The sequence below is a fragment of the Fundulus heteroclitus genome, unplaced genomic scaffold (assembly GCF_011125445.2).
Source record: "Fundulus heteroclitus isolate FHET01 unplaced genomic scaffold, MU-UCD_Fhet_4.1 scaffold_41, whole genome shotgun sequence".
In the NCBI taxonomy this organism is placed as follows: Eukaryota; Metazoa; Chordata; class Actinopteri; order Cyprinodontiformes; family Fundulidae; genus Fundulus; species Fundulus heteroclitus.
The window spans coordinates 2900838-2927803 of NW_023396824.1; the positions used below are offsets into that span (position 1 = coordinate 2900838).

General features: G+C 43.5%; 1 protein-coding gene and 1 long non-coding RNA gene across 3 annotated transcripts; both read left to right on the forward strand.

Annotated features, from left to right (window-relative positions):
- The first annotated feature begins 1448 nt into the window (after positions 1-1448).
- LOC105924396 (2-acylglycerol O-acyltransferase 2-A-like) lies at positions 1449-20869 on the forward strand. 2 transcript variants are annotated; one of them, XM_036131112.1, is made up of 9 exons: positions 1823-1916; positions 5529-5707; positions 5779-5839; positions 9386-9529; positions 18182-18312; positions 18459-18502; positions 18586-18676; positions 18908-19016; positions 20379-20869. In XM_036131112.1, exons 1-9 carry the CDS (start codon positions 1823-1825, stop codon positions 20531-20533), a joined length of 1008 nt encoding a protein of 335 aa, XP_035987005.1. In that variant the 3' UTR covers positions 20534-20869. The 2 variants fall into 2 exon arrangements, with proteins under 2 accessions (XP_035987006.1, XP_035987005.1); XM_036131113.1 differs by lacking the exon at positions 9386-9529 and having other exon boundaries at positions 1449-1916.
- A 4371-nt stretch (positions 20870-25240) lies between these two features.
- Positions 25241-26269, forward strand: LOC118560240. The gene is made up of 3 exons (XR_004929204.1): positions 25241-25263; positions 25939-26113; positions 26195-26269. It is a non-coding gene; the product is annotated as an uncharacterized LOC118560240 (long non-coding RNA).
- Positions 26270-26966: the final 697 nt, after the last annotated feature.

The following is a 26966-nucleotide window of genomic DNA, read 5'->3' on the forward strand; positions in this document are numbered from 1 at the left end:
ATATATGTATACACATATGTAAATATAAGTTTTTGTATATTGGCATTTATATATTTATAAATGTTAAACATATATATTTAAATGAATAAAATACAAAATATTTCAGCACATGACTTTCTCGGTACTTGATATTTTTAGAACATAACATAAAACTATATGGCATTTGACATTTTAAAAGTCTTAAGCCCCCCCTGAACATGAGAAAATCCTCGTTATTCGATGCTGTAGCGCACATATTCCCTAGTTACTGAGGGGAAATAGGGAGTACCAATATGGCGGCTGGTGGCTTCAAAGCGACTCGTTCAAACAGACGGTGATTAGCACTCCAGTGTATTATATAGCTCAGTGGTTCTATTCAATGTTCTTTTCATATAAAATTCCATGGTTATAATTATTCATAAGTGTGCAGTGTCATAACTACATGTCTGACTTTTGTTTAACAAACCAAACAGTTTGAGAATCGTTAGACAATTGAGGAAGTTATGGTTGTTTAAGTACATGCGCCATTGAAACACAATAGTTACGAATGAGCGAGCTGCCTGTGGCAAGATGGCCGCCACGTGCGGACGTCGACCCCCATTGGCCAGCAGCGCGGACGAGACATCTAGCCTTTATTATGGATATCTATGACCCATAAGGCAGGGTGTCTTCATCTTGATTTAAACTGCAGCGCCTCCTACTGTCACAGAGCAGAATGACATCAGCAGCATTTCTGTGCAGCAACATAACAGCTGATTTAGTTTTCCTGTTTTAAACCTGAGACTAAAATTAAACCCAGGCTAACTTCCTGCTCAGCAGGTTCTACGTCTAGAACAGCCATGGAGAACAGCCACGGAGAACAGCCATGGAGAACAGCCACGTAGAACAGCCATGGAGAACAGCCACGGAGAACAGCCATGGAGAACAGCCATGGAGAACAGCCATGGAGAACAGCCACGGAGAACATCCACGGAAAACAGCCATGGAGAACAGCCACGGAGAACAGCCACGGAGAACATCCACGGAAAACAGCCATGGAGAACAGCCACGGAGAACAGCCACGGAGAACATTCACGGAAAACAGCCATGGAGAACAGACATGGAGAACAGCCACGGAGAACAGCCATGGAGAACAGCCATGGAGAACAGCCACGGAGAACATCCACGGAAAACAGCCATGGAGAACAGCCACGGAGAACAGCCACGGAGAACATTCACGGAAAACAGCCATGGAGAACAGACATGGAGAACAGCCACGGAGAACAACCACGGAAAACAGCCATGCAGAACAGACATGGAGAACAACCATGGAGCTCTTTGTGGTTTCACCTCAGTACTGAAATCAAAGGTAATGTCACCATGGTGACACAAAGTGACAATAAACTCATCATTATCATCATCATCATCATCATCATCATCATCATCATCATCATCTGTTGAGACTCTTTTTCTGTTGCCATGGCAGCGCATGTGAACACGTCTGACTCTCGGTGAAGCGCGCTCCCGCGTGACGTCAGCAGTTGGTCAACAGGACGGATTGGCCAACAGGAACACGCCCTGGGCTGAGCTGTGCGCATGCGCAGAGGAAGCAGCAGCGTGTAGAAAGTTTGTAGTTTCGAGAGTTCGGAATCTGGAGATGTGTTACAGGAAAGGAAGAAGATCTGCAGCTGATTTAAAGACAAAGATCTGCTGAGGAGTTAAAGGAGGAGGAGATCTGCTGCTGGTTCACAGGAGGAGATCTGCAGCTCCTGCAGGAGGACAGGCTCCAACACCGACCAGCTCCCGGGACAAACAGCGGCTCCTCTTTGCTCTCCCAGCCGGACTCAGCCGCTCCTCCCCCGGCATGAAGATCCAGTTCGCCCCGCTGAACGTTCCCCTGCGGAGGAGGCTGCAGACCGCCGCCGTCCTGCAGTGGGTCTTCTCCTTCCTGGCTCTGGGTAAGTCCTGCCTGTGGTTCTGATGGGTCAAAGGTTCTGCTACAGGTTCTGCTGGTTCAGTAGGGTCAATAAATAGAGCGTCAGTGCAGGAGGTTCTGATGGGTCCACAGGTTCTTCTACAGGTTCTGCTGGTTCAGTAGGGTCAATAAGCAGATTGTCAGTGCAGGAGGTTCTGATGGGTCCAAAGGTTCTGCTACAGGTTCTGCTGGTTCAGTAGGGTCATTAAATAGAGCGTCAGTGCAGGAGGTTCTGATGGGTCCACAGGTTCTGCTACAGGTTCTGCTGGTTCAGTAGGGTCAATAAATAGACTGTAAGTGCAGGAGGTTCTGATGGGTCCACAGGTTCTGCTACAGGTTCTGCTGGTTCAGTAGGGTAGTTAAACAGATTATCAGTGCAGGAGGTTCTGATGGATCCAAAGGTTTATCTACAGGTTCTATACGGTCAATAAGCAGATTGTCAGTGCAGGAGGTTCTGATGGGTCCAAAGGTTCTGCTACAGGTTCTGCTGGTTCGGTAGGGTCATTAAATAGAGCGTCAGTGCAGGAGGTTCTGATGGGTCCAAAGGTTCTGCTACAGGTTCTGCTGGTTCGGTAGGATCATAAAGCAGAATATCAGTGCAGGAGGTTCTGATAGGTCCACAGGTTCTGCTGGTTCGGTAGGGTAATTAAGGAGAATATCAGTGCAGGAGGTTCTGATCGTTTCAAAGGTTCTGCTGGTTCGGTAGGGTCAATAAAAAGATTGTCAGTGCAGGAGGTTCTGATGGGTCCACAGGTTCTTCTACAGGTTCTGCTGGTTCGGTAGGGTCAATAAATAGACTGTAAGTGCAGGAGGTTCTGAGGGGTCCACAGGTTCTTCTACAGGTTCTGCTGGTTCGGTAGGGTCAATAAATAAAGTGTCAGTGCAGGAAGTTCTGATGGGTCCAAAGGTTCTGCTACATGTTCTGCTGGTTCAGTAGCGTCAATAAGCAGATTGTCAGTGCAGGAGGTTCTGATGGGTCCAAAGGTTCTGCTCCAGGTTCTGCTGGTTTGGTAGGATCATTAAGCAGATTATCAGTGCAGGAGGTTCTGATTCGGTCCAAAGGTTCTTCCACAGGTTCTGCTGGTTCGGTAGGATCATTAAGCAGAATATCAGTGCAGGAGGTTCTGATCGGTCCACAGGTTCCTTTACAGGTTCTGCTGGTTCAGTAGCATCAATAAGCAGATTATCAGTGCAGGAGGTTCTGATCGGTCCAAAGGTTCTTCCACAGGTTCTGCTGGTTCGGTAGCATCAATAAACAGATTATCAGTGCAGGAGGTTCTGATCGGTCCAAAGGTTCTTCCACAGGTTCTGCTGGTTCAGTAGGGTAGTTAAGCAGATTATCAGTGCAGAAGGTTCTGATGGATCTAAAGGTTCTTCTACAGGTTCTGTTCTGATCTGATTGGTCCAAAGGTTCTGCTACAGGTTCTGCTGGTTCAGTAGCATCAATAAGCAGATTATCAGTGCAGGAGGTTCTGATCGGTCCAAAGGTTCTTCCACAGGTTCTGCTGGTTCAGTAGGGTAGTTAAGCAGATTATCAGTGCAGAAGGTTCTGATGGATCTAAAGGTTCTTCTACAGGTTCTGTTCTGATCTGATTGGTCCAAAGCTTCTTCTAAAGGTTATGCTGGTTCAGTAGGGTCAATAAACAGACTATCAGTGCAGGAGGTTCTGATTGGTCCAAAGGTTCTTTTACAGGTTCTGTACGGTCAATAAGCAGGTTGCCAGTGCAGGAGGTTCTGATGGTCCAAAGGTTCTGCTACAGGTTCTGCTGGTTCAGTAGGGTAGTTAAGCAAATTGTCAGTGCAGGAGGTTCTGATGGATCCAAAGGTTCTTCTACCGGTTCTATACGGTCATTAAGCAGATTATCAGTGCAGGAGGTTCTGATTGGTCCAAAGGTTCTTTTACAGGTTCTGTACGGTCAATAAGCAGGTTGTCAGTGCAGGAGGTTCTGATGGTCCAAAGGTTCTGCTACAGGTTCTGCTGGTTCGGTAGGGTCATTAAATAGAGCGTCAGTGCAGGAGGTTCTGATGGGTCCAAAGGTTCTGCTACAGGTTCTGCTGGTTCAGTAGGGTCATTAAATAGAGCGTCAGTGCAGGAAGTTCTGATCGGTCCACAGGTTCTGCTGGTTCGGTAGGGTCATTAGGCAGATTGTCAGTGCAGGAGGTTCTGATGGATCCAAAGGTTCTGCTACAGGTTCTGCTGGTTCAGTAGGGTAGTTAAGCAGATTATCAGTGCAGGAGGTTCTGATCGGTCAAAAGGTTCTGCTCCAGGTTCTGCTGGTTTGGTAGGATCATTAAGCAGATTATCAGTGCAGGAGGTTCTGATCGGTCCAAAGGTTCTTCCACAGGTTCTGCTGGTTCGGTAGCATCAATAAACAGATTATCAGTGCAGGAGGTTCTGATCGGTCCAAAGGTTCTTCCACAGGTTCTGCTGGTTCAGTAGGGTAGTTAAGCAGATTATCAGTGCAGAAGGTTCTGATGGATCTAAAGGTTCTTCTACAGGTTCTGTTCTGATCTGATTGGTCCAAAGGTTCTGCTACAGGTTCTGCTGGTTCAGTAGCATCAATAAGCAGATTATCAGTGCAGGAGGTTCTGATCGGTCCAAAGGTTCTTCCACAGGTTCTGCTGGTTCAGTAGGGTAGTTAAGCAGATTATCAGTGCAGAAGGTTCTGATGGATCTAAAGGTTCTTCTACAGGTTCTGTTCTGATCTGATTGGTCCAAAGCTTCTTCTAAAGGTTATGCTGGTTCAGTAGGGTCAATAAACAGACTATCAGTGCAGGAGGTTCTGATTGGTCCAAAGGTTCTTTTACAGGTTCTGTACGGTCAATAAGCAGGTTGCCAGTGCAGGAGGTTCTGATGGTCCAAAGGTTCTGCTACAGGTTCTGCTGGTTCAGTAGGGTAGTTAAGCAAATTGTCAGTGCAGGAGGTTCTGATGGATCCAAAGGTTCTTCTACCGGTTCTATACGGTCATTAAGCAGATTATCAGTGCAGGAGGTTCTGATGGATCCAAAGGTTCTTCTACAGGTTCTATACGGTCATTAAACAGGTTGTCAGTGCAGGAGGTTCTGGTCGGTCCAAACATTTATTGATCCCTTCTTCCTGCTGTAGGGGGAAACTGCAGCCATACAAACTTTTCCTCAGCTCCACATTAAAAAGGTTCTGATGATAGTTTGGTGGGTTCTGATCAGAAAGTTTGAAAGTTCTGTAAGGACACCTGGATCTGCAGATTATCAGGGAACCTGAACAGAACCTTTAACTTAAGGGTCGGGATAAAAGGTCCAGGAACCTCTGGTGAGATCAGAAACTGGTTGTATGGGTGGAACAGGTGGTGGTCCAACTAACTGGTCACCGCAGAACCTGAGCCAGAACCCCTGGGTGTTCTATCAGGAAGGTTCTTTGGGTCGGTCAGGGTCAGTCGGGCTCAGGTGGTTCAGTATCGTCTGCACCTCCTGGACCCCCAGCTGTTTGCAGAGATCCCGCTTTTTAGGGAGGCGTGCAGGTACCAGAACCAGCCAGTAACCAGTGATCCAGTGTAATGACCCGGTCCGGTTAAGTGGTCAGCGCCGCCCGGTCCAGTTATCCGTCTCTCTGTTCTAGCTCAGTGCTGTCTGGCTGCCTTCGTCCTCCTGGCTCTCTCTGATTGGTGGATGGGGGCCCTGCTGTACGCCGGTTGGCTGTGGCTGGACTGGGACACGCCCACCACAGGAGGCCGGCGGTCCCGGTGGGTGAGGAACTGGACCGTGTGGGAGTACTTCCGGGACTACTTCCCGCTGACGGTGAGCCCAGAACCGGTCCCTCCTTCCAGGTCCGGTTACTGATCACTGATGGATCTCTGTTGTTTCTGCAGCTGGTGAAAACTGTCGATCTGGACCCGACCAAGAACTACATCTTTGGCTTCCACCCCCACGGTGAGACACACCTGTCTGCGGTGAGACACACCTGTCTGCGTTGTACCTGTCCCTCCCAGGTGTCCCAGTTAGTCCCATTTCTGTCTGCTGACTTCATGACGGACCACCAGGAGGTTCTGCTTATGGTTCTGCAGGAGTTCTACCAAGGCCTGCCCCGGTACAGAGGTGTCCTCCCATGATCAGCTCCAACCGTTTCCTCCCAGCTGCTCCATCAGAACCCAGAACCTCAGAACCGGGCTCTCAGGGACCACACAGAGTCATTAAAAGGAACTGAAACCGCCCCATGTCACATGTTGGACACCTTCCATAGGATGATGATTGATCCATTAGGTTCTGATGGAGCGCCTCCTGCTGACCCTCAGCGGGGGGTGTCTATCCGTCCCCTTTAATCTAACCCGCCCCTGATAACAGCCAGCTAAGCTTCAGAGATGAAACCAAATAGTAACCATGGTTACTAATTAGCACTCAGTGAAACACGGTGGTGGCAGCATCATGCTGTGGAGAGCAGGTCACAGCTGATGGGAAGATGGATGGAGCTGAACCAGGACCATCATGGAGGAGAACTGAGACTGAGGAGGAGGTTCTCCTTCCAGTAGGAGAGCCTCCTTGATATTATGGGATGGTTTAAAACTATCCTAGATTCAATTGGTTTTGCTCAAAATGTGCATAAACCGACGCACTCTTGGCTCCATACTTTAGACCCTGTGCTGACATATGGCATTGATTGTGAAGAATTAACAGTATTTCCTCACAACCCTGTCCTATCTGACCATTTTTATTAACCTTTGAGTTTAATCTGAGTTCTCCACCCCAAAAAGAGGGTTCCATTATAGTAGATCTTTATCGGATAATGCTGTATCAAAACTTAAAGAGTCTGTTCCCTTTTTAATATCCTCTGTATTGCAGAAATGCCCTGTAGATGGCAGCAATGTTGTTTCTTCCCATTCACAAATAGATGTCTTGGTTAACAATGTGACTTCCTCATTACGTTCTGCATTAGACAATGTAGCTCCCTTGAAAAAGAAGGTGATTATTTACAGGAAGCTGGCTCCTTGGTTTAATTCAGAGCTGCGTTCCTTGAAGCACAATGTTAGGAAATTGGAGAGAAAATGACGCTCTACACACCAAGAGGAATCCTACCTAATCTGGAGGGACAGTCTATTGTTGTATAACAAGACCCTTCGCAGAGTTAGAGCAGCATATTTTTTATAATTAATTTAGGAGAATAAAAATAATCCTAGATTTCTCTTCAGTACAGTTGCCAAACTTACCCAGAGCCATAGCTCTGTTGATCCATCCATTGATCCATTCCATAATTGGCATCCTCCCAAACATGATTACCTCGTCCTCAGTAAGTGAGGCAGCGTTGGAGGAATCTTTAGAACCTGTGCAGTGTCTGAACTGTTGAGAAACAGTAGAGCTTTCTGAGCTATCTAAAATTTTAGCTTCATCTAAACCATCTACCTGTATGTTAGACCCAATCCCAACCAAGTTGTTTAAGGAGGTATTCCCTCTGATCAGTGGTCCTATTTTAGACATGATTAATCTATCCTTGGTAAATGGATATGTACCACAGGCTTTTAAGGTAGCTGTTATTAAACCTTTACTTAAGAAACCATCTCTTGATCAAGATGAGTTAGTAAACTACAGACCTATATCTAATCTTCTTTTTTTATCTAAAATTCTTGAGAAAGTAGTTGCTAATCAACTTTGTGAACATTTACAAAGTAATGACCTACTTGAGGAGTTTCAGTCAGGCTTCAGAGCTCATCATAGCACTGAAACAGCTCTGGTGAAGGTCACTAATGATATTCTCATGGCCTCAGATAATGGACTTGTGTCTATACTTGTCCTGTTAGATCTCAGTGCTGCATTTGATACAGTTGATCACAATATTCTCCTACAAAGACTTGAACATACTGTAGGGATTAAGGGAAAAGCATTAGGCTGGTTTAAATCTTATCTGTCAGACAGATTCCAGTTTGTTCATGTTAATAATAAATCTTCCTCAAACTCTAGGGTCACCTGTGGAGTACCACAGGGTTCAGTCCTTGGACCAATTCTCTTTACTATATATATGCTTCCGATTGGCAAAATTATCAGACAGCATGGGATTAATTTCTACTGTTATGCTGATGACACTCAGCTATATTTATTCATAAATCCTGATTAATCCAATCAGTTACTTCGACTGCAGTCATGTCTTGATGACATCAAAAGCTGGATGACCCACTATTACCATCTGACATAGAAAGTACTCCTGGGTCAATGTGAGCTTCTGAGCTTTCTGTGTCTCTGCTCTGTCTTCTCTAACATAGAAAGTACTCCTGGGTCAATGTGAGCTTCTGAGCTTTCTGTGTCTCTGCTCTGTCTTCTCTAACATAGAAAGTACTCCTGGGTCAATGTGAGCTTCTGAGCTTTCTGTGTCTCTGCTCTGTCTTCTCTAACATAGAAAGTACTCCTGGGTCAATGTGAGCTTCTGTGCTTTCTGTGTCTCTGCTCTGTCTTCTCTAACATAGAAAGTACTCCTGGGTCAATGTGAGCTTCTGAGCTTTCTGTGTCTCTGCTCTGTCATCTCTAAGCCCCAGTGGGTGGAGGCAGATGAGCGTTCACATTGAGCCTGGTTCTGGTTCTGCTGGAGGTTCTCCTCCCTGTTAAAGGGGAGGTTTCCTCTCCACTGTCGCTTCATGCATGCTCAGTATGAGGGATTGCTGCAAAGCCATCAACAATGCAGACGACTGTCCACTGTGGCTCTACGCTCTTTCAGGAGGAGTGAATGCTGCTTGGAGAGACTTGATGCAACCTGCTGGGTTTCCTTAGAGAGGAAACTTTCTCACCAACCTGGAGGATCTGATGGAGTCTGACTTTGGAAAGAGACTTGAAATGACATGTTTCATGAGTTGGCGCTATATAAATCGAATTGTATTGAATTGAATTCAGACCAGAGCAGATTCATGGGTTAGAATAGATAGATAGATAGATAGATAGATAGATAGATAGATAGATAGATAGATAGATAGATAGATAGATAGATAAATAGATAGATAGATAGATAAACTTTATTGTCCCAAGGAAATTTGATTTGGGTTACAGACTCTGGCTGCTACATAGTCCAAACTATGTGTCACACTGCATTCACACATAACACTACTATAAAAAATTCCATTATAAGACAATAAATAGATACATAAAGGAGCATGTTACATTATATTCACAATAAATATTTGAAAGAAGAGAAAAAATAATAATAATGATGATGATAATAAATAAACATGTATAAAAACCGTTCTTTAAAAAAATCTGTTTTAAGAGATACTGAAAAAAAATAAAATAAAAAAAAATAAAAATAAAAGCATGTGTCAGTTTAAATGTTGAATACTGTTGCCTATTCCACAATTAACTGCTTAATGCTATTTGTTGCTTTAATTAAAAGCGGAACAAATGAGTTCTTATAGCGGTTTAATCTACAGGCAGGGACTCTAAGACGACGACCTGATGGAAGGAAAGTTCTGACCTGTTCTCCACCTGTGTTCTGGTTTATCTTAGGGGTTCTGGTGGCCGGCGGGTTCGGGAACTTCTGCACCGAGGCCACAGGGTTCTCCCGTCTGTTTCCGGGTCTCAGGTCTCACCTGCTGATGCTGCCCTTCTGGTTCCGAGTGCCGTTCTTCAGGGAGTACATCATGTGTGGAGGTCAGTGTTCTGATGTTCTCCCTGGTCCAGCCTGGGTCCTGCAGGAACGACTGAACTGGGGTCCGATGGGCTGTGGTCCGATCAGAGACCAGTGGTTCTGAATTCATATATTTCAGGAGAAATCACTGGTCACATTCAGCGGAAAACACTCACATACACAGAACCACATAGAACCTGACAGAACCAACAGAACCACATACACAGAACCACACAAAACCCCCACAGAACCACACAGAAGCCCTCAGAACTAAAACTGAAAATGGACCCTTTCAATTTCTTTTTTCTTTGGACGGTTTAAGTCATTTTGATACTCTGCGGGTCGGACCTGAAACCAGAACCCCAGAACCTCTGAGTGAATCCTGTTGGGTCCAACTCTGCAGGAACCTTTGACATTTGTTCACATCTTTAGCAACAAGTCGTATATTCTTTGTCTGGTTCTGTATTTAAAGCTCAACGTGTTAAAATACATAAAAACTACAAGTACCGGCTAACAGAACCATGTTGAAATCAAATGGACCCAGAACCAAACCTTGTGGAACCACATAGGTTCTAGTAGAAGAGAGGAGAATCTGGTCCTAAGGCGGACTGGCTCAGTCCAATGCGGAGCCAGAACCACCAACCAGAACCTTCAGCAGGTCCAGTAAAACCTGGAGGTGGAGGGTATCAAACCCGAGGTCCGGTAGGATCAGTACAGAACATTTTCCGTCAGCTGGTAGGAGATCATTGTCGACTTTAACTAAAGCCGTCTCAGAATGCCTGTCTGAAGTTAGCTGACACCTGAAACCGACCGAAGCAGAACCAGAACCAGCTTTTAGCAAATGTTCTGGTTCTGGATACTAACAGAAACCTGGATGGAAAAAGGATGGAATGGAGCTAACATCAACGTCAGCCTCATAAAGCCAGATGGAGACCCTGACCCAGTGCTGGTTCTGATGGACTAAGGTAACGGACCCGTGCCAGTTCAGAGATCCCGATGTCCTGAACGGACTCTGGGTTTGGACTTTAGTTCTGACCTCAGATCAGCTCTGACTGTTTCTTCAGCAGCTCTGCTCCAGATTACAGCACATCATTGACCTTTGACCTCTGACCTCTGTTACACATGGACATGTGAGCAGTTTCATCAGCGTTTCAGGGTCCAGACAGACTCCCACTGTGTCCACAGCGAAAGTGGGCTGCAGGTCACAGCAGCAGGAGGAGGCAGCAACAGGCTCTCTGATTGGCTGGCTCAGCTCTGAGTGGGGTCACATGGTGTAAGCTGCTGAGCTGAGCTCCTGGACAGGTGAGGTGAAGACAGGTGAGGGTCAGGTGGACTGGAGAGTAACACTAGCTGCACAGGTAACAGCCTGACGTCAGCTCTGATCAATGATCTGACACTGACACCTGGTGGCCACCTGGGGAACTACAGCTGCTTCAAGATTGGCCGAGCAGGTTTAGGTGTAGAGAAGAATTCATACTGAAGGTCATCCAGGGTGTTTGATAGGAAAATCCAGGGACAGTGTTAAATAAAATAACATGAAATACCAGAAATATATTAAATACAAGCTCCCCAGCTTCATTACATGAGTCAAAGTGCAGATACTACTGGTTAAATATTATCCCAGTCTAAGGAAAAGTTGCTATGTCAAAGTGTTGCTTGAGATAAAAACTGATTATGTGCTTTTAAAATTAGTTAGAATTTAAAAGTACCCTGAAAATATAAAAAGTTTTACTAACAAATAGTTTGGTCTTCATGAATTTAACTTTGAAAATGATCTCTACACCAGGGCTCCTACAGATCCTTAAAAAGTCTTAAAAGGCATTGAATTCTACAGTATAAAAATAAGGTCTTAATTGGTATTAAAATGTATTAAATCATTCATAGGCCTTAAATTTGTTACCACATCATAAATAGGATTTTTTTTGTTAATCCATATCAAACTGAAACTATTTTTTTTTCACCGAAAGGCTTGCTGTACCCTTTATTGGTTCTGTCCCAATAGTGAGACCAATAAAAACGATGTTGTGGCCGGAGCTATGGGGAGATGCACCACTTTTTATCTGGACAACATGGGGAAGTGTAAATTCAACAAAAATTGACAAAGTGACGAGAGAACGTCTGGCACGGTGATGGCACAACTTAGCACCAAATCAAACACGATATAAAGACAAAATGTTAAAGTTGCAACAGGTGGAGGAGGAACTGAAGAAAGCCTGCAGTACCATGCCATAGTTAACAAGAGGAGTTAGCACTGATTAGGTTGTGGTTTTTAAAACTGATTTATGGTTTATTTTACTAGGGAACAAAACAAAGTTCATGAATTCAGTTCAATAGTTGTTAAAAAAAACTTTATTTTGTGTGTTTTTAGTTTTCTTCCTATATGGAAAGTTTTTCAAATTTTGAAACATTCTACTGGACCAGAAAGTAATGGTTTATTTTAAAATAAACATTTGGATAAAGTTGTCGCAAGCATTTTTTTTTAGTTTATTATAGTAATATAGTAATATCATCTTTATTGTCATTGAAACATACATTACAACTAAAGGTGTTCTCTGCTTTTAACCCATCCCCTTTGGGGAGCAGTGGGCTGCCACTGTGCGGCGCCCGGGGAGCAATCTGGGGTTAAGGGTCTTGCTCAGGGACTCAGAGTGCAGGCAGTGGGGATTGAACCGGGTACTTGCATCCTTCTCTGAGTGCAAGCACACTGCTCTAACCACTAGACCAACATTCCCCTGAAGTTGGTCTTGAATATAACTTGCCTTATGCTGTAGGAACCCTGTACACTGAAGCTTTTCTCACTGTTAGTGTTGAATAGATTTGCTTCACAAAGGTAGAAAAGATGAACTAGTGCCTGTTTTCCCCTCAGAGTGCCAAAGATTTCTTTGGAAGGAAAGCTGGAAGGGATTTAGTCAGAGGAACGTCCTGGTTTATGTCAGAGGAACGTCCAGGTTTATGTCAGAGGAAGGTCCTGGTTTATGTCAGAGGAAGGTCCTGGTTTATGTCAGAGGAACGTCCTGGTTTATGTCAGAGGAACGTCCTGGTTTATGTCAGAGAAACATCCTGGTTTTAGTCAAAGGAACGTCCTGGTTTATGTCAGAGGAACGTCCTGGTTTTAGTCAAAGGAACGTCCTGGTTTTAATCAGAGGTAAAAACAGCCTTTAAAAGGTAACTTACACTCAAATTACCCATTTTACCAATAAATTAAAGTTTAATAAGTTAAAGTTATTGTCTTATAGTGTTGTCTAAATATCCTGGGGATGTCAGGAACAAGGACAGAAGGACCCAGTATTCAGGCCGGACAAATAAGACTTCACAGGTTTATTGAAGACAGGGACAGGTAGGGTCGGTGGTCAGAAATAAGAAATCTAAGGTCGGTACACAAACAAGCAAACTGGCTGGATGAGGACAGGCAGATTCGCTGGTCAGATACAGTCCAGAACGGTACACAGATGAGAAGAGCTAAACATACAGGGATCAGGCAAAAGTCAGGTCATCCAAAAACAGAACCAGGTCAGACTAAACAGGCAGATCAGGCAGGAAAAACCACTAACACAGGAAACAAGCTGGCTCAGAAAATCCATAGGCTAAACTGGGTTGTATCAACAGGTCAACACTAAATGGAACGCTGGACTAGACTCACCAACAGGCTGGAAACTGATCTGGCCCTGAGCAGGTAACAGAAGCAGGTATAAGTAATGATGTGAACAGGTGAACCGGAGCGAAGGCTAATTACAGGAGGCAGGTGAGAATGATCAGAAGAAGGCTGGTGACTAGAAGAGGAACGAACTGATTGGTTGACAGGTGACAGGTGAGTGACAGGTAGACAGAGAGGGTGGTGACTGAGAGGTGAACTGAGCTGGCTGAACCAGTTAAATAAAAGGAAGTACAACATTAAACCAACAACAAAACCCAAATGGTAACAGGGTTTATTTTGTTTAATTCCTGCTTTTCTGTCTGTTTGATAGGTTAACACAGAAACAAAACATTACCTTTGTGGGACTGTAAGGTAAATCTTTCTTAGTTTGTTGCCTAAATAAGAGACTTTGTGGTTGAAAACAAGCCTAATAAACTGCAGTGACTTAATAAAAAACAAGCCAGGTGTTGCTTATGACAAGCAGACTGGATAAAACTGTTATTGATGCCAGTGGACGTAGTGTAAAGCTGTTCGTCTTACCGCCAAACCAGAGCTACAGGACGGCCTCTGGGGCGAAGGCATGGAAAGTGTCCAGTGTGGTTTTCTGCCACAGAATCGTCTCATGATGACTTAGAATCAATCAATCAATCAATCAATTTTATTGTCAACTACAATTTGCATTGCAGTCGAAAGTTCAGTTCCAGTCCAACCGTCCATCACATACACTTAGGGCTGGGCGATTTTGCCAAAAAAAAAAATCTTCGATTTTTAAAGAAAAATTCGAGTTTCGATTCGATTTTCGATTTTTTTTCCAATGCACTTAAAAACGACTGAAGACATCAGATATAGTGTCAAAAGTGCAACTTTATTGCTATGATTCTCCTCAAGAGTCAAGATGCGTAGAATCCCAAAACAAGAAGTAAATAAGGCTCTGTCATTCAACAATTTTAAGCTTTAACCCAGGTTTAAGGAAAAGTGCAACTTCAAGTAACTTCACAATAGCTTAAATTTTCTGTTCAAGAAATCAGATAATTACAAATTTTGTAACATATAACATTACAATTGAAAAAATAAACTCTTCTCAGTATAGTGTGAATATAAAAAAATGAAACATGCCTGTGGCAGACATAAAGCCTGCTCAAAGAGTGAACAAATGTAAACTTTCATCTATAACAACAAAACACATGCTTGTTAGATCTCTGAAACATTGTGCATGCTCATTCTAAACATTTTTTGCAAGAAAGATGAGCCTGTCCACAACCTCTGGCTTAAGGCAGGCCCGGTTGCAGGTAACTATTCCCCCACCCACACTAAATAGCCTCTCTGAGGGGGCACTAGTGGCTGGAATAGAAAGATATTTTTTAGCCAGTAAGCTTAGCCTTGGAAAGTTTGGCTGATGCAGCTTCCACCATTCAAGAGGATCTGTGTCTGGCTCTATGTCTGGAATAAGGAAATATGTTGCAAGCTCAGTCTCAATTTTTGTTTTCTCAGATTGTGGGTGTGGCGTGGTGGATGGAGCACTGTTTTTAAAGAAGGCACCCAGAGTCATTTTCTTTTTTGGCGGGGTGTTCTCTTGAACAGTTGAGGGACCAGCTTCCTCTGTGGTAGAGTTGCAGAGAGCAGCGATCTCAGACACTGCTCTTTTTTTGACAACTTCCAGTTTGCTAGCATCAATGTATTTTGTACGGAACCTCGGGTCTAAAAGTGTGGCCATGTCCAAAAGTTCCTCTTTCTCCAAATCACAGTATTTACTTTCGAGGTAACGCATGATGTTAGCTTTGATTGTTTTTGTCAGCTCCAAATCTTCCTCCTCTGGCAGGAGGAGACTTGTTTTAAACAAATGCAGCACTGGTTTGATGCATGACACACTGACATATGATTCCCCTGACAGTGCATCAGTGAAGTCCTGGAGAGGTTTCACTGCTTTGTTGGTGGCTTCTAATACTTCCAAATCTTGCCACGTGGGAACAAGATGACGCGTTTTCTTGTCCGCACCCAGGACACGAGTTATTGCCTTCTCTTGCTCAAGAAAGCGCTCAATCATCTTTTGACGAGACCCCCAACGTGTTGGGGATTCTGAGATCAAAAGATGCTGGGGAAGTCCAAGCTCAGCCTGCACCTCTGTCATGTCTCGCCTTTTTTTCCAGCTGTAGGAGAAGGCTGATACAGCTTTTTTGCAGACCCCTATGGCCCGATCGATCCTTGGATCCTTCACACCATTCTCTGTAATAAATGTGAAAAGATATTTAGAATACTTTGTCACTCCAAACTATATTTGATTATGTGAGTTTTCAAAATTGTTTTGTACTTTTATCACAATTTTAATAGCTATAACACAGTTTAATACATAATGTATAATGAATGCATTGCAGATTAAGGAAAAGTCAGGTTTATTTATGTAAATAAACTAAGATAAACTGTAAATATGAATTTATGTCTGTGTGTAAACCTGTTGAAATATATAACATATTCTGGCTATTAAATTATGAAATATATTATATATTATATTATATAAATATATATATTATTGAAATATACTTTACAATGTGCAAGTATGTGCACCTATTTATTCTTACACCAACTCTTACCTATAGCATTGTGGAGTCTGTGGCCAAAACACTGCAAGCTGGGCCAGTTGTTGTCCTTAAGGGCTTTTATGATATTGGTGCCACTATCCGTTGTCATGCAGACGAGTCGTTCCTCCAAAAGTCCCCAGGAGCTGAGAGCGTCTTTTAAGCCATGGGCAATTATCTCACCAGTGTGGTTGTCGGGGAAATACGCTGTCTGAAGGCAGATGCTGCGCAGAGTCCAACTATTGTTGATGTAGTGAACCGTCAGACTCAGATATGGCTGCATCGTCCGGCTGGACCACAGGTCCGTTGTGGCTGAGTAAAACTGCATCTCCTCCAGCTCACAGCGGATCTTTTCCCGAGTTGTATTGTACAGGTGAGGCAGCGATACATCGGCGAAATACTTGCGACTGGGGACATCGTACCTCGCATCTAATACTTTCAACATGTGATTAAAGCCTCGCTTTTCGACAGAATAAATTGGCAGCATGTCTGTGGCAATATAAAACGTGATCGCCTCTGTAATCGCTTTCCATCGCGCTCCCTTCTTATCATAAGGCACACAGTTTGTAAAGCTCTCAGGAAGTGTAGTTTGCTTTTTAGCAGGTGTGCTAGAGGAGGCATTTTCGCTACGGAGCCGGCTGCACTTCTCCCATTCTTCGCGATGTTTATTCCTCAGGTGCTGGAAAAGATTTGTTGTACTGCTGCTTCCAGTAGCAACAGCCTTGAAACAAATTTTGCAGCAAGGCTTCGTCTGTGTTTGGTCTGCTGCATCAAAACCAAACCAGTTCCAAATTACGGAATTACCCGTGCCTTTCTTTGACGTTAGTTCTCTGCTACACGCAGCCATGTTGTTTGTGTTTACGCAGGGCGGGGGGTGGCTCATAATATCGCGCTACGGTAACCCACAAGGAAGAAACGCGGAAAAGTCCGAAAAAACAATTTTGACAAAAAACTCGAGTTTGCAAAATAAAAATCGTTTTAAACTACAAAATCGATAAATCGATTAAATCTATTTTTTGCCCAGCCCTACATACACTTAACAAACATTTTGGGGGAACGATTGACTGAGGCCTTGCATTGCTAAGGAACGCAGCCAGTCGGCCGCTGCTACATCAGCGTAGCCATTAGGAGCGTTCCTCCAAACTGCCTCAGACCCCGTCTACACGGAGAACACAGGGCGCTGCCCTTGAATCTGTTGAAGGAAGATTAAAACGTGGAGGAAGTGGAGGGAGAAAAAAAGAGAAGAATTTTTCATACTCTAACCTCTCAAGATACAGTATGAGAAATCCTACACAAAAAAAACTCAAATATAACGAGACACATAATAGCAGGAGAACATTTGACATTTGTGGTGTGTAAGTCCATGAGATAAATGTAAGTCAGTGGTGTGAGCATGTTGTGTGGAATATTGTATGTCCATGAACGCCGTCCCGCCAGCAGGCAAGTGTCCTTGATGGAAAGTCTTATCACTTTCGCCTCCACGGATGTGTTGCGGGGGGGAGGAGGCAGGGGGGAGTAGGTCTGTGCAATTTCACCATAACAACGCAGGGGAGAATTTAGATAGTGGAAAGTCTGGGAAGTCCTTAAACAACTTGGTTGGGATTGGGTCTAACATACAGGTAGAAGGTTTAGATGAAGCTAAAATTTTAGATAGCTCAGAAAGCTCTACTGCTTTTAAACAGTTCAGACACTGCGCAGGTTCTAAAGATTCCTCCAACGCTGCCTCACTTACTGAGGACGAGGTAATCATGTTTGGGAGGATGCCAATTATTTTATTTTTAATGGAATCAATTTTATTTATGAAGAATCCCATAAAATCATTACTGCTAAGAGCTAAGGGAATGGATGGATCAATGGAGATGTGACTCTGAGTAAGTTTGGCAACTGTACTGAAGAGAAATCTAGGATTATTTTTATTCTCCTCAATAAATGATGAAAAATATGCTGCTCTAACTCTAATACGTTTGACTTGAAGTTGATTTATTTCTGTTAACAATAATAATTGGAATTTTTTTGAACTTTATTGATCTCACAATGGAGAAATTCATTCTGCATCTTAACCCATCCCCTTGGGGAGCAGTGGGCTGCCACTGTGCGGCGCCTGGGGAGCAATTGGGGGTTAAGGGTCTTGCTCAGGGACCCAGAATGGCAGCTTGTGGGAGTTGAACTCAGAACCTGTGGGACCGAAGCTCTGTGCTCTAACCACTAGGCCACCACTCCCCTATAAATGTTAATAAAATGTTTGAAGAGAAGTTGTTTCTTCTTTATTCCAAATGTGTGCAGAGTTTGCTGGTAGAGAACGACATAGCTCAAATCACTGTTCCATCTCTTGTCCTGAAAGCCCAGTTGACCTAAAATTCACCTGACAGAGTTATTTCATTAAACATTAAATAACTGTACTGGCATTTAATTGCACCACAAATACAGATTGTGATTGGTTCTACGCGATGTCCTGTCTGTCCCCTCAGGGCTGGTGTCCAGCTGTAAGTCCAGTCTGTCCCACCTGGTCAGCCGTCCTGAGGGAGGTAACGTGGCTGTCATTGCAGTGGGTGGAGCCCCTGAAGCTCTGGATGCTCGGCCTGGAGCTCTGACTCTGCAGGTAGGTTTATATGATCACGCCTTCGCCTAAAGAGGCAGAAAGTGACAGAAACACTCAGTGGAACCAGGTCCTGAACGTTGACCCGGAGCTCAGACCAGTTGTGCTGTCTGATTGGTCACTAATGGAATGATGTCTCTGCTTTCCAGGTGAAGAACAGGAAGGGCTTCATCAAGCTGGCCCTGAAACACGGGTGGGTGGAGGCAGTGCAGTGGGCGGAGCTTGTTTCTGGTGTATTGTTGGGCCGCTAATGGCCACGTGTGTTTGTTTCTCCAGAGCTCAGCTGGTTCCGGTCTTTTCTTTTGGAGAAAACGAGCTTTTTGATCAGATGGAGAACCCGGCGGGATCTCCCCTGAGGAAGCTGCAGGTCCCACACCCTGTGCACCAACACACACCGAGTTACACAGATAATTTGGTGGATAGTTGTTTTCTATGCTGAGCTCAACATGGTGTTTTTTGCTTGTAATAATATCAGAGCCATAGTCTCTCTGTAGTTCTCTCTCTTTTGGTCTAGAAAAGGGCTGGATGGGGTCTTTGTTGATGAACCTAAGCTCTGAAGGTCATATTTTTAGATCATTGAGTGTTCTCTTGTCAGTAGAACCGGCTGCAGAGCATCATGGGAGTAGCGATGCCTGTGTTTCACGCCAGAGGGGTTTTCCAGTACAGCTTCGGTCTGATTCCCTACAGGAAGCCTATTCACACTGTCGGTAAGATGATTTAATGATCCATCCACCAAGTTGGATCCACTAGATTCTGGTGACCAGAACATCTTCACGAGGCCCGAGCAGCTAAGCGCTACGTAGCCATTGTTATTCCATCCATCAGCCATCCATCCATTTTTTTACTCGCTTTATACCTGTTGTGGTCATGGGGGTTAATGGTGCATATCTCTAGTGTTCAATGGGCGAGAGGCGGGGTTCACCCTGGACAGGTCGCCAGTCTATCCCAGGCCATTGTTATTCTGTTTATTTTTTTTTTTTGTCCACTGAAAAGAAGCGCCTTTCTGGAGGCCTAAACATCTCACCAAACTTTACCAAAAATTGTCCCCAGCGTGAAATTTTATTATTTAATTGGTATTCAAAATGAGCGTGGCCAATTAGCTCCACAGCACCTTCTAATGTGAGTTACAGAAACTGGTAAACCCTAGCAATTGTAAATTTGGTATATTGGTAGATATCCTCGATTAAGGAAAAAGAATCTCTAGGAGGTGTGACCTAAAGCTAACAGGAAGTCCGCCATTTTGGGTCAAAGTGTAATTTTTTGCAATGTTTAATTTTCTTACATGTCGAACTTTAAAAATCTCCCATGGATTTTGAGCTATCGGCTTCAAATGCAGTCCAGTCACATGGGATTTAAAGTTATTAAAATCTTAAGTTTTCATGCATGTTGAAGAGACAGGCCAGGCCTCAAAGTTCACCTTCTCGCCAGAAAATTCAAAGAGCTGTAACTTTTAGGTGGAATGGCCAAATTTATCCAAATTTGGTGTTACTGATCCCTCTGAGATACCCAACGGTCATATCCATCCATCCATCCATTTTCCATACCGCTTATCCCTCATGGGGTCGCGGGGGTTGCTGGTGCCTATCTCCAGCGTTCACTGGGCGAGAGGCGGGGTACACCCTGGACAGGTCACCAGTCTGTCGCAGGGCAACACAGAGAGACAAACAGGACAAACAACCATTCACACCTAAGGACAATTTGGAGAAGCCAATTAACCTAACAGTCATGTTTTTGGACTGTGGGAGGAAGCCGGAGTACCCGGAGAGAACCCACGCATGCACAGGGAGAACATGCAAACTCCATGCAGAAAGACCCAGGGTTGGATTTGAACCCTGAACCTTCTTGCTGCGACGCAACAGCACTACCCACTGCACCACTGTGCCACGATCATATGTGGTGGAATAATTATCTGATCAAGGCCACGCCCCCTGGGAACAGGAAGTTACTTTTTCGGATGGAAAGGTCCCTTTTGAGAATATGTTGGTCTTTCTTCGTCTGGAGCACAGATAGTTGCTCCATTCTCTGATTAACCATAAAGATCCCGAGTTTTTCCCTTTGTGTCTCCACAGTTGGGAAGCCAATCCCAGTCCGCCAGACTTCGTGTCCCAGTTCAGAGGACATTGATGGTCTCCACAAGGTCTACCTGCAGAGCCTCATGGAGCTGTTTGAGGAGAACAAACGCACCTACGGTCTGGAAGAAGATCAGCACCTCACCTTCATATGAACCATGTATGTTCTCGTACAGTGGACCTCTGACACTGTTGTCAGCTGACTGTCATCCTGATGTCTGATTGGCTGACTGGCTTTAATCTCAAGCTATTAAAAAAACAGTGACTGCAGAAAACTGGACTGTTGAAGGTTCCCACCTGAAGAACATGGTTTGCTGTACTGAGGAAATGAGCAGCAGAGGGGAGTACCTGAGTCTGCAGAACTTAACGGGCCAAGTCCTGCTGGTCAGAAGATCCTCAGAAAGGTGTCAGCAAGAGCACCGTCTGTCCTGGACTCCATTAAACTGTTTCTGATGATTTTTTCCCAGGATAATACAACACATTTACAGGTTCCTGAGGGCTCTGTTTTTCTGTTTGGATCAATACCATCAGCATAAAGAGATGTCAATGGGGGTTTCTGAGTCTGTAAGGGTCAAAAACAAGAAACAAAGTCCATTATTTAAAAGCGTACACACAGTTAACATTTTTTTAGGGTTAGTTTGGGGGAACTGAGTCCTCCTCCACATGTCAAATAGTGTGCATACAATTCAATTCAATTTTATTTATATAGTGCTAATTCGTGAAACATGTCATCTCAAGGCACTTAATAAAGTAAAAATCAATCAGATTATACAGATTAGTCAAAAATATTTCCTATATGAGGAAACCAGTTGATTGCTTCAAAGTCCCGACAAGCAGCATTCACTCCTGGAGAAGCGTAGAGCCACAGGGAGAGTCGTCTGCATTGTACATGGCTTTGCAGCAATCCCTCATACTGAGCAAGCATGAAGCGACAGTGGAGAGGAAAACTCAAGCTTCTTCAATTCCAGTTGTCTACGAAGCTGAAATTCCCACTCATGATCCTCTTTCTCCAGCTGAAGGCGAGCAAGACGAACCGTCAACCGAGCCTCCATCCTTGAACCAGCCAGGCATTGAAAAAGGTTCATACTGTGGTAATGTCACAGGTTTTTCTTCCAACCTACTCGTTTTAGGAGTCACTTTACTAAAACTAGCAATGTGACTAGGCAAGGAAAATTTATTTGTATAGCAAAATTCAGTACAGAGACAATGCAAAGTGCTTTACATGATTAAAATATAGGAAAATAAAACAGAATTAAAGCAAGTGGGAATAAAATGTGGAAATAAAATAGAACATTAAAAACAGTTGGACTAAAAGAGTTTAACTAATGCTGTTTCAGTAGAACAGTTTTACTAGGCAAAGATGCCCGCTTTCCCCCTCACTTTTTGCCATTTTTAATTGAACCTCTAGCAGCAACAATTAGACAAACAAATGTTTTTAAAGGTATAAAATGCATGAATACAGAGCATAAGATTAGTCTTTATGCTGATGATGTATTACTCTATCTTCAGCACTCAAACTCTTCCCTTTCTCAAGTAATTAGATTACTAGAATCCTTCTCAAAAGTTTCTGATTACTCTATAAATTGGTCTAAATCTACGGTACTGCCAATTAATTGCTCTTTCCAAAACCCCCTAGATTTACATTTGCAATCAGGAAATATTAAATATTTGGGTATTACTGTGTCGTCTAAACTAGCGGATTTAGTAAAATTTAACCACATCCCCCTTTTAAAAAAGATAGAAGAAGACCTGGATAGATGGAAATCGCTTCCAAATTCACTTATGGGTAGGGTAGCTTCAATTAAAATGATGGTCTTACCTAGAATTAATTACTTATTTTCAATGATCCCCAATAAACCATCATCTGACTGGTTTAAATCTCTAGACTCTCCAATCTCTAAATTTCTTTGGAAAGATAAACCACCCCGTATTAGCTTAAAGACGCTACAGAAAACTAAAGACAGAGGGGGACTAGATTTGCCTAACTTCCATAAGTAGACGAGCCCTGGATAGATATAGAACAGAAAATATGCAATAATATCATGATTTCAGATTTGCTGTTTATTAGCTCAAATATAAAACGGCATAAATGCTTCAAATATATCAACATTAGTTCTACTCTGACAGCATGGTGGGAGTTCCTTAAAATGACAAAGTCATCCCTTATCCCATGCAGTCGTACACCTATCTGGAATAACCCTGATATCCTACAAAATAATAAAATGATAAACTTTACATACTGGAAGAATAAAGGTATTAAATATCTGAAACATCTACTTGACGGAACCAAGTTCATAAATTTTGCTAACCTAAATATGCAATATGGCATTAGTAAAAATAAATTCTTGGAATATGAACAACTTAAATCTATAATTAGAAAAAAATTTAAGCATTTTAAAGGTGGTTTACAAATCCCAACTAATATATTAGAGTTCCTAGATTTAACCCCCACCACCCCCCCCCCCAAACTACTGTCTAAATCATACAGGACACTGACTAAAATAGATGATTCAATATCTCTTCCTATTACGAAATGGGAAGAGGATTTATCAGTCAGCTTTGAACAAAATTTCTGGGCTCAGATTTGTCTAAGAACTTTCAAATTGACTAGAAACACCAACTTACAACCAATACAATACAAAATCCTTCACAGAGTACACTACACAGGACAAAGATTATTCAAGATGGGTCTGGCACAATCTAATATCTGCCCACACTGCATAGGCAATCATCCTGATAATTATTTTCATGCGTTATGGTTATGCACACCAGTCCAGAGGTTCTGGACACAGATATGTAAGGACTTATCAAGGTGCCCTTCCCCATCAGTTTGCTTGCTCGGTAATTTTGAGGAAAGTCCTCTGAAAAAAGAAATAGTTTACATGGTTTTCACTGCATTATGTATCTCAAAGAAAACTATCCTCATGAATTGGAAAAGTAAGGAGAATCTCAGTATCAATCAGTATAGAGATCTTTTGTTGGATCATATTAATCTAGAGACAGCATCTGCATCCACATCTGATCGATCTCTTTGGGCTCCTTTGATCAACACCGTCACTTAGTGGAATGGGGGGCGGTGGGTTGCGTCCTGCAGGGCGCAGTGGCTGGATGGAGGGGTTCCTGGGGCTCTGGGGGCACTTGGAGTAGGGCGCTTGGTGGGTCTGACTCCAGGGTCTGTTGCTCCCATCTGGGAGGGGCTTGGGAGTACGGGTGGCCTACAGTGGCCGCTTGCGGCGCTCTTGGGTTAGGCGATTTGGCCCCTTTTACCCAAATATCACATGTTAAATCCCATGGATTGTCAAGCATTGCAGCAAAATATCAGGGAGAGCGGATTTTGACATTTCGGTGTAGGATTAGGCTGGATGTGAAGTCTATGGAGGTTGGCGCTCCATGGTCCATGGGTGTGTGTGTGTGCGCTGGTGCCCGGGCTTGGTTGCTGGTAGCAGGGGTGGGTGCAGGGTCTGATGTGGAGACTCAGTGTTTCCCCCGGTTCTCAGGAGGCTTTACTTGGTACACCTGCAGCCACTTGCTGCACTCTTGATTGCATGAGCAGAAGGCAGCTGTAGGTACCTAACATGCCAATCAACGAATGACTGAGGAGCAGTACTTAACAGCCCAGGACCAGAGTGGACTTCTTTCCCCTCCACTGTTCACACGGTAAGTTGTGAAGCTCTTATGCATCACGCTGGGAAATGGGGCTCTGTTCCTGGCTTTGAGATATTAACACAGCTCGTGTTGTCTTATCTTATTTTTCAGATTCTCATATCAACATGGCGCCCCCAAAGCATAATGTTTGTTGCCCACTCTGCCGTTCTGAATTTACCTATATAGGCAGGCACCTAAGAAATAGTCATGGCATTAAAAATTCAGAAGAGCGAGAAATATTGATCAAGTACAGTAGTGGGAGGGTCGATATTAGAAAAATGCCCTGTCCAGTGGAGGGCTGCAGTTATGCTAGCACAAGGCTGGACAGGCATATTGCTCAAGCTCACCCGGAGATGGAGGGGGAGAGGAAAGCCCAGGTGATAACCGATTTGAAGTACCAGGTAACGGTGCACATGCTGCGAGCTTTGAGCGCCACAAACCCGAGCCCTCCGATGGTCTCACGTTTACACATGGACCCAATAGCAAGAGAGGAAGCAAATCGGTATCATCCAACATCAGAACCCCTTGATGACCAACCATCGCCTTCATCCTGCATCTCGTGCAAACAGCTTGAGGCAAAGAACCTCCAGCTTACATCCGACTTGGGGCAACTAAGAAAGAAATTGCTGTACCAGCACAGATGGGCTGAAAGGGCAAAAAAAACAAACGACTGGAAGAGATATGTAAAATGTTTATTACCTAGCAGCACCTTTACCCAGGATCAGAGCACATGTGCTGGGCAGGATAGCTCCATAGCTTAGGCCTGGTTGTACCGGCAGAACCAGCGGGTAGATGCGGATGACCTTTACCCAGGATCAGAGCACATGTGCTGGGCAGGATAGCTCCATAGCTTAGGCCTGGTTGTACCGGCAGAACCAGCGGGTAGATGCGGATGACCTTTACCCAGGATCAGAGCACATGTGCTGGGCAGGATAGCTCCATAGCTTAGGCCTGGTTGTACCGGCAGAACCAGCGGGTAGATGCGGATGACTTTTACCCAGGATCAGAGCACATGTGCTGGGCAGGATAGCTCCATAGCTTAGGCCTGGTTGTACCGGCAGAACCAGAAAACTTAGCACTAAACCTTTATTTAACAGGTCCGCCAAAAGGCATCCACAGCCCCGGTTCCAAGTGTGGACGTTGATGCTCTGGTGAGGAGTGAATCTTTCTCTCCTGATGAAGAACAGCAGCACATCAACAGAAGTCAAAGGGCTTTCCCCAAAATTCCCACCAAGCATCTGTAAGTAATGTCACTGATTGCTGTATTTTTTCTATATAAAAAAATTCAAAGTGTTGAGAACCAGGCGCACACAAGGGGGCGCTGTCAGAGTTGTCCGAGGACAGTGCCTCGGGCCGGGGCTGCAGCAGCGGGACCCCCCCCCCCTGTCCTTCTGGATGTCTGCTATACCGTGTGCGCAAAATTTAAAAATAATTTTTAAGTGTTTATGGAACCAGGGACGCACAAGGTTTTTTTTTTAATGTTTGGATCCGAATATAGGGGCCTCTCACTGGGTCTTAATAAACGAAATTACCCGGTGTTCCTTCTGGATGTCTGCGCAAAATTTAAAAAATATTTTCTAAGTGTTGATGGAACCAGAGATGCGTAAGGGGGAGTTTTAATGTTTGGATCCGAATATAGGGGCCTCTCACTGGGTCTTAATAAACGAAATTACCCGGTGTTCCTTCTGGAAGTCTGCGCAAACTTTTAAAAATATTTTCTAAGTGTTTATGGAACCAGGGAAGCGTAAGGGGGAGTTTTAACGTTTGGATCCGAATATAGGGGCCTCTGTCTGGGTCTTACTGAACGAAATTACCCGGTGTTCCTTCTGGAAGTCTGCGCAAACTGTAAAAAATACTTTCTAAGTGTTGAGAATCAAACTTCATTATGAAACCTTTTTTTTTGTTTGTTTTTCAGTGGAATACATCGCCGAATATTGGCAGCACCTCAAAGGCTCCCGTGGTCTGAGGAAAAGGATCGAAAATCAAAGATCCAAAGTGGGTAGAATCATGGCTTTCCTTTCGTTTATAACCAAGGGCCAGCCAATCCTCCAGAATTGGACTTTCCTTCCCAATATGTCCAGGATATACCAGTAAGCATGTCTGTGATGCCTTTTAGGTAAGATAAAATGTCCCCATGTAAAAAAAGATTCAAATTATTTATTTCTGTGCAGGTGGCCAGAGCATCTGCAGAATGGTGGAAAAGCGGAGAACACAGTGAAGACCTACCTGGTGAATTTGTCCCAGTTTCTGGCCTACACTGTAAAAAATGTCCGTGGAATTAACAGTGAATCACTGTAAAATCGTGACATAAAAAAACTGTAAATACAAAAACAATGAAGCCATGTGTAATTTACATTAATATGTTGTAAAAATCTGAACCAAATCCAACTGTTAATTTGACAGTAAGAATATGTTAAAAAAAATCATACTTTTTGGGAGAATTTACAAATTACTGTAGTTTTAACACTGATAAATTGTAATACAAAAAACATTACAATACAGTTAAAATGACATCATAGCAGTGTTAAAATGTACATTTATATGTTGTAAAACGCCGAACCAAATCCAACTCTTAATTTGACAGTAAGAATTTGTTAAAAAAAACATACTTTTTGGAGAATTTACAGATTATTGAAGTTTAAACATAGACAAAATATAATACCAAAAACATTTCAATACAGTTAAAATTACATCATAGCAGTGTTTTTTGTCAGTGGTACATTTTGGTTATGCCCCAAAGAAAGCATATTATGTTTTACAAATTCATATATTACATTTCACAAATTCATATTACAGATAAGAATATTTGTTATGGTTGAGTTTTGGTTTGGCTTTGTTTTTCTGTTTTCATTTTTTCATCTCTTTTGGGTTAGGTTTGACTTTATTTATTGTTAGTTTTCAGTCATCAGTTATTTTCTGTCAATTTTCACTTCACCTCCTCAG